General features: G+C 36.2%; 1 protein-coding gene across 1 annotated transcript; it reads right to left on the bottom strand.

Annotated features, from left to right (window-relative positions):
• Positions 1-390: 390 nt before the first annotated feature.
• Positions 391-2,602, bottom strand: LOC111020013 (zeatin O-glucosyltransferase-like). Its single transcript, XM_022296550.2, has 2 exons — positions 1,719-2,602; positions 391-1,164 (listed from the first exon to the last, which is right to left on the bottom strand). The coding sequence occupies exons 1-2, from the start codon at positions 2,557-2,559 to the stop codon at positions 638-640; spliced, it is 1,368 nt and encodes a 455-aa protein (XP_022152242.1). The 5' UTR covers positions 2,560-2,602; the 3' UTR covers positions 391-637.
• Positions 2,603-8,305: the final 5,703 nt, after the last annotated feature.

The following is an 8,305-nucleotide window of genomic DNA, read 5'->3' as shown; positions in this document are numbered from 1 at the left end:
ATACTTAGTTATGAAGAAAAGTAAATGAATTAAATATTAGTGTAGAAAATATGATAAATATGCATCATTGAATACAAGTTGATAAAAGAAAAAGAAAAATAATAACAAAATTGAATCAAAGTTCTAGAAAAAAACATGCTCAATATATATTATAAAAGAAAAGATAAAATGAAAGTTAAATATAAATAGGTTAAAAATTGCACCACAAAATTAATAAATTGGTCAAAAATTTAAAGAAAAGATAAAATGATAGTAAATAGGCACATTAATACCATTCATTGAACTAAAAAAAGGTTAAATAGGAGATAAATCCAGTACTCAAATGGTGGGCAGAGAAGTATTATTATTTTATTTTATTTTTGAATTCATATATCATTATTCTTTCCCATCTTACGATTATAAGAATTAAATTAAAACATTCCATTTATAGGGAAGAAACTACAAATTAATCAGAATATAACTCTAATCAGAATATAACTCTACTAGTTAATGCATATATATTCTCGATAAAAGTATCATAAATTCTAATCTCCACCACCACATAACAGAAAAGAAATTAAAACTACTAAAAATGAGAGACCAAATAAAAAAAAGTTCAAAACATTATAGACTAAAAATATTTTTAGTCTTAATTAATCTATCTTGCAATATGGGCAATGAAAGAATCAAACTCCATACGAGAAACTCCGCCATCTTCAACTGATCGCCGCACGGTAGTACCGAGCTCCTCTACTCTTTTCCTCATCTCTCGTCCTTCTTCTGATGCAATCAATTTCCTCACTACACTTTCCACCGTCGTCGCCATCACTAGCTCATCTCGGCGAGCCCAGTCCCTAACAAGCAAACCCACTCGGAGCACCTCTGTCATCAGCACAGCATTCCTCGGCTGGTCGGAGTGCATTGGCCACGCCGCCACGGGAACCCCCATAGTTAAACTCTCTATGCACGAGTTCCACCCGCAATGACTCATAAACCCTCCGGTCGACCGATGCCTCAAAATCTGTAACTGTGGCGCCCAATCTCTCACCACCAACCCTCTCCCCGCCACCCTCCTCTCGAACCCCTCCGGTAGCTTCGATCTTCTAACTCCTCCATCAAAAACGTCTCCTTTATCGGCGTCTCTCAACACCCAGATGAATTTCTGCTCGCTTCTCTCCAACCCACCTGTAGGAAGTATAGCAGAGAAGGAAGGAGAATGGACAATTACCTCCTTTGTTAATCTTAAAATTTACAAAAATTATACTTATCAAAATTCGGTAAAATACACTTTTGGTCCCTATTGAAATCGGCACAATATTACCAAGTGGCCGCCTTTGCCCAATTTGGATCATACTTTTATGTTGTGACTCAAGCATTACTCAATAGAGGTGCAAGGCTTACAGAAGTACTAAAATAAGCATAATGCGCACCACCCCAATTGAAAAACAAATTCAAGTCATTTATGCTGCTGACAATGAATTATGTGATCGAATGCCACTAGACAGAATTCCTCAAAACTGTATTAAAATTGCTACTTCATCTAAACTTTGCTAACCACATAATTTTACTCTATTAGTTAACTAATGGTGAATAAGTTTTAGGACCATTTAAAACCATTTTCTAAAGTTAGGATTAAACTATACTTAAAGGACAAAATGGACAATTATCCTCAAACCAAAAGTATATTTTATCTTAAAAGGATATAAAGTTTTGTCCACATAAAAATTGAGGCTCGGTACCTGCAATCTCTGCAACTTGCTCGTCTTCCATGGCGGTCGTCGTCCCAAAGGACACATAGATCACTGAATTAGTCTCTTGCTGGTCCAACCATTCCAAGCAGGAGTTAATGGGCCCTCTTGAGCCCAAATCCACAGGATTAAATGGGCCTATGGCCCAATGCTTAGTTTCATGGTGGATGCTCTTGAGAATCTCCAAATAAGGCTCTTCAATGACTTTACAAGTGTTGTAGAGATTCCCAGAGAACTTTTTTGGAACTTCAAATTGCGTCGCCGCAAATTCCCAAAACTCCGGAGTGAAGCAACCTTCAAGAGATGGAATATTCAGATCTCTAATGGAGTTTTTGTCACTTCCATCGGTTTGCTCAAGTTCATGAATGGCCAAGGTGAAAGCTGAGATGCTGTTGAAATTGTAAGACTCAGCGTTTGGTATGGAATCGATGTCGTTAACGGTCGATGCCATTAGAGAATCATGAATGACGACCACTCTTCTTGCATTGGAAGAGAGTGAGCGTAAGAGACGGGTGAGAGGGTGGCGAAGGTGGACTGTGGTGGTCCGAAACAAAGGGATGAGCTGGGCGGGGAACTTGGTGGCCGCCTTGGGGTCAGGCGGAGGAGAGGGGAAAGGAGGGATGTAGAAGTCATGGAAATGGAGGTTCGCAAGTTCGCTCGGGTCCCAACCGTGGATGCGGAGCTTGGCCTGGCGGTTGTGGATGGCAGTGCCGATATAGTGCACCGGGATGTGGCGGGCGGAGATGAGGCGGGAGAGGTGGAGGAGTTGGTTGAGATGGCCCTGCGCCGCCAAGGGTACCATGACAACCGCCACTTGACCGTCGGTAGTCATAGTTGTTTGCAAGCTTGGTTGTAAGGGTTTGAGATGTTATAAATAAGTGATGAGTGAAGGAGTAGGGTTATTTTTGTAATTTTATTTGGGGAATTTTTAGTTTAATTATGCACCATTGCATTTTTCATATACATCTAGATTTAATCGTTTATCTTAAAAATCTTATATTAAATTAAAACTTCATCAATAATTGGTGTCTATAGCTGTCTATGTGTACATAATATATATTTACAAAGTAATATCTAATGTGTCACGTTAAACACAACCATATTAAAAAAGATTCAATGACCTAAAACTTTGTGTAATTCAATTCAATAGTATTAATTCGGTGTATTTGGGTTCTCATTTTTCTTCTGAACATGTGTATTTGGCTTTTTGCCTTAGTCCAAAGTTCAATATTGTCCTGAACAAGGAAAAAAAAAAATTCAACAATGTCCATACAGTGGGTCAGAAAAGCATATTTACTTTTCAGTTCAACACGTGATTGGTTAGAAATTCAAATATCTCATATAGTAGGGGTAACGGGTGTGTTTTAACCAATTAAATCTATGTTTATGTTCAAGTCGACGAACTCGGGAAATTTTAAGCGATATTTCTCTCTTCATCATTTTTGAGGCAAGGGAAGCTAAAAATGGAAAAAATATTGAAATCCAGTACCCCTAGAAGGGGGCGACGGAGGCCGGAGACGAGGACGAGCTTTGAATGACGGATTTAAGAGAGAGAGTGGAGAGAGAAGAAAAATATATATAAAATTATTAAATTTTACCAACTCAACATTCACACGTGACCACCTGTAGATGATTTTGATCTCAGGACCTTCTAGAATCATTTCTGTCAGTGATTTAACTGTCGTATTTTTAAATTTAGAGACTAAATAGAAATTTAATCTCAAGTCGAGGACCAAAAGTGTATTTTACTTTGGATTAACTTATAAATATCTCCCATAAGAATGACTCTTTGATAATATCTGTTTCTTGTTTTTGCTTTCCAATTTTTGAGAAACATAAATTTTCCTAGCTTTTTGTTTTCCATTTCAAATGTTTAACAAACGTGTTTTGGAAATCAAGTTTCTTTATTTCTATTTTTAGTTTTTCCTTAACATAAATAAATACATTATTTTTTTCATTTTCAATTTATAAAATGCATAATAAATATAACATAAAAAATTGAATATTTAATTATAAAAAAATTAATTTTCACATAAAAGTTTACATTTTTTAATTTAAAATTTTAGAAAAATTTATGAAATAATTACTAAATATGTTTTTGTTTTTTCAATAAAAAAATAAAAAAATATTTATGAAACGTAATTATATATTTTTTGATTGAAAAGGAAGAAAGAAAAAAAAATAACAAGAAATAAAAAATATTATCAAAGAACTATAAAATATATAATGGCGCACAATGCGGGGATGTAATTGTCCAATCACGTACTCTATGATCTGAACAATTGTAAAATAAAATTGTTGTTTAATCCAATGAGGCTTCTAAATATTAGTGTACGATAATAAGGGTTGCGTTTATTCAATTTGCCATTACTCTAATATTTCCAAATTTGAAGAACATACCATGTTACTTTTGCACATGTAACTTTTTTCAAGTACAACATGGAGATATTTTTTAGTCGGAGATATGTTGTTTAACCAGTTGAATTATGCTTAGGTTTATTTGTCGCCTCCTTTTACTTTGAAAAAGTCGTAGATATTAATAGATTAGGTTAAATTATTAATTTTGAGATGAAACTCTATAAATATTAAGATGGTATCAAAGCCTAAAAGCTCAAATGAGCGTTTGGTAAAAAAAAAAGGCCTAGATTGGCTAGCCCAAATTATAGATATATGGACTACTTTTCTAGTTGTCAATAGGTTTTGAGATGGAACTCTATGAGTATTAAGATATGATCTAGCTGCCAAGATCAGTAAGACTAAAAGAGCTACCATCTTGATGGGGATAATGTAAGGATCCTATATGAAAAAGATCAAAAGACCTAACAATATTAAAGATACATGAGTTACTTTTTTCAATGCTGATTGATTTTAAGATAAAACCGGGTAGATCTCCATAAAGTACATTGGAAGGATGTAACAACAAAGGGAGTGAATCTAATAAAAAAAGTTTAGGATACCAAAGGAATTGTCATTGAAATATGCCTAGATACTATTAGACATTTTTAATTTGACAAGGGATTAAATTAAAAATATAAGATATTTCTGAGAGAATAGAGGTAGGAAAATGTGTATTTATCAAGAGAGTGGAAGATTAAACTCATAATTTGATTTTTCAACCAGGGGTTTCAACAACAACATTTTTACATCTTTTACACTTTATTCTCTTAAATTTGATATGAAAAAATATTGATTTTGGTTCATGACATATCATAACAATGACCATAAATCTCATGTGTTCATGCAGAAATTAGGTTCTTCGAGATCCGCCAAATTCACACCAATTATTTATAATAAAATACGAATGGTCGTCAACCTACAAAACTTATAGCACTAAATACCGGTGTGGTGAGAGTCACACAGGCTCCGATGCTTAAGTTAGTATTGGAAATAGTCAACTAGGGTTTTTTCAGCGTACCTTTAGGGTTCAGCTTATTCTTCTAGCTATAGTGGTTGAATCTTGATGCCCTTAGGAAACATACCATTCTGGGGCTGTGGCATCTTGTTGTGGGCTGGATGTTAAACCAAGGGGTAGTGACCTGCAATAGAATTTTCCCAAGGTGGAGCAAGTTCAGGCCCAACTTCGAAAGGCTGTTAGAAGAGCTTCATTGAAGTTCTTGGTTGGTGGCCACGATTTGAATCGATCGAATCCTGGTTGATCGAGATCTTATCGGTCCAGACTGGGCGGGGCCCTAAACCTGGTCATGCACTGGATCTTGGCATGCTTTGAACCTTCCCATGCCTTGGATTTAGTCAGATCGGTCATGCACTGGATTTGGTCATGTGATGGATTTAGTCACGCCTTGGATCTCGTCATCCCCTGGATCTGATCATGTCTTGGGCCATAGACCTGTAGTTTGTCTGTCGGGTCTAACTTTGTATTCCAATAACAGTAGCCCACACTCTCAAAATATAAGATAAGAAGCATTGATAAAATGCTAGGCTTTTATATTGAAAGTACTTGTTATTTGGTTTTTGAAGATTTTGTTGTTCATGGGCTGACCATTTTTATGGAACAACCCCATATCCATTTGTCGTAATTGGCTTTTAATCAAGTCTCTTAGGCTCTACTATATGGTTATATTTAGCCATTAGCCTTTTGTTGGCTATGGGCTCTAACTTAGCTCGGCTGGTTTGCTTGTCTTCAACACCCTTGTGTCTCTGAATCTATTTTGGCTTTTTGCAAATGGTTTATAACTTGGATTTCGTTGATTGGCTTGACTCATTCGCCCGCTTTCAATTTTAACCTTGTTGGGCTCGTTCGCTTGCCTTTTACAGTACCTTTGAGTTTCTGATCATTTAGGCTTAATTTGCCATTGATCTTCCTCGATTTCACTGACTGTCTTTTAGTTTATTGGCCTGCTTTAGGTTCGTCGCTTTTCAAGTTTCTTGATCAGCATTCGCCGTTGATTAACTTATCTAGTTCTCCACTTGAGTAGTGTATATTTTATATAAAAACTACCATTGCTCAAGTACTTATAAAAAAAAAAAGATGATTCAATTACTAAATGTTGAAACCTAACCTACAAAACTAAAAAAAGTTGCAAAAGTGAAATGATGTGTATACGAAAAGAAAAAAAAATAGAATACTTAACTAGTGGTAAGATGCTCAACATTTCCATAAATGGGATAGGACTTTGTCGTGTTAGTTTTCTAACGCATAGGTGCCTGGTGGGATTACTTTGGCAAACCTTATATGGGCCTTCTCATGTAGGTCCTAGTGCTCCACTAGTCTAATCTTTAGATTGTGGCCCACAACCCTTTAAGTCCTTATAGCCGAGTTTTCAAAATTCTTTTAATGATTTTATTAATCGCTCCAACTTGTATGTCAGCTTGTGGGTGTGCTGGCAAAGAAAAAAGATGTTTCATGTCAAGTTCTTTAGAGAAGATTTGAAACGCAGTATTGTCAAATTTTCTCCTGTTGTTGCTAATAACCGTATATACACTTAAAAACGACAAACTATATTTCTACAAATGAAGTCTGTTATCTTATTTTTAGTGATTGTAGCTAAGGCCTCGACCTCAGCCCAATTAGTATAGTAATCTATAGCTACCACTGCAATTTTTGTCTGGCCTTTTCCTTGTGGAATGGGGTCAATGAGGTCTACGCCTCACTGAGCGAAAGGCCAAGGACTCATTATGTTCATCAATGGCTCAAGCGACTGCCTCGGTATTGCTACAAATCGCTGACATCTGTCGCATTTCTTAATAATTTACGCAGCGTCTTTCAACATGGTTGGCCAATAGTACCATTGGCAAATAATTTGGTGACTTAAGGACTATGCTTCAAATTGATTACTACACACTTGTTTGTGTATTTCTCTAATGACATAGTTAGCCTCATCTGGGTGAGGAACTTCAAGAGAGGTAGGGAATAACTTCTTTTGTATAGGTTTCCATCCCTAAGTATGTACCAGGCCGCTCGTCGTTGGAGTTGTTGAGCTTCTATCTTTCATGATGGTAGAATCTCGTCTTTCAGGTATTTGACCAATGTATCTATCCAATTCTACTCGAGTTGTTTTGGTTCGTTGATCTCCATCACATCCCGTACTTGTATGATCGGCTCAGGAAGAATCTCAACTGGAACAGTCCTCTTTAAGTCTGTTTCGTAGGCTGTAGCAAGTCGAACCAAGATATCCAGGTTAACATTTTGAGAATCGGGGATTTGTTTGATTTCACACTTTGAAAATACGACGAGTTGATCTTTTACTTTGGCCAGGTAGTCTATCATTTGTGGCTCTTTAGCCTGAAATTATTCTTTCACTTGGTTCACAATCAATTGTGAATCACCGAGAATAAGGAGATTTGTGACACCAATATATCTAGTCATTCTCAATCCTACCAGTAGAGCTTCATATTCGTCCTTGTTGTTTGAAGCATGAAAGTTGAACCAAAGTGCATACTCAAATTGCTCTCCATCGGGTGAGATGAGTAAGAGACTTGCTCCATAGCCTCTCATGTTTGAGGATCCATCCACATCAAGTGTCCCGAGTGGCTCATCTTCATGATATGGAATAAGTTGAGAGTCGATGTTGTAGATTTGGTGTTTTATGCCTTTCAGCATTGGTGACAGTTTTACTATAAAATCTGCCACAACCTGACATTTCATTGTCATTCTTGATTTGTAGTAAATGTCATACTAGAAAGGGAGCTATTTAATTTCGATTAAAGAAATATAGTAGGGTTCAATGAGTTATCTAGTGGTATATACTTAATCGAGATACATGTAAACTAGTTCAAATACTCATCTCGTTCTAATCGGAGTTTGAAAAGAATATTAGGACATGGGAAATTTGGACGTCGGCTAAACCCCACCCCATGGGATTTGATTTGACAAATGACAACTTGATTTATTTCCATTTCCAGCATCAATGGAACTTTTTTAGGGCAATGGGGCCATAAACGGCTCTTTAGTCCCACATCTGTCCTCTATTCCTAGCCCCCATTTTGCTTTAAATTTGTTTCCACATTTCTCTATTCACAAATCTTGGCTTGTGTGAAACATATAGACCCTACCAACTAGCATAATTTTGACTTTTATATATTTAATTAAATTATAAGTTTAATTTGATAGTCGTGTC

This window comes from Momordica charantia (genome assembly GCF_013281855.1).
Source record: "Momordica charantia cultivar OHB3-1 chromosome 1 unlocalized genomic scaffold, Mcharantia_2.0 BLBB01000001.1, whole genome shotgun sequence".
Classification (NCBI taxonomy): Eukaryota; Viridiplantae; Streptophyta; class Magnoliopsida; order Cucurbitales; family Cucurbitaceae; genus Momordica; species Momordica charantia.
Note: the sequence above shows the minus strand (reverse complement) of the source record. Positions and strands in the feature narration are given on the sequence as shown.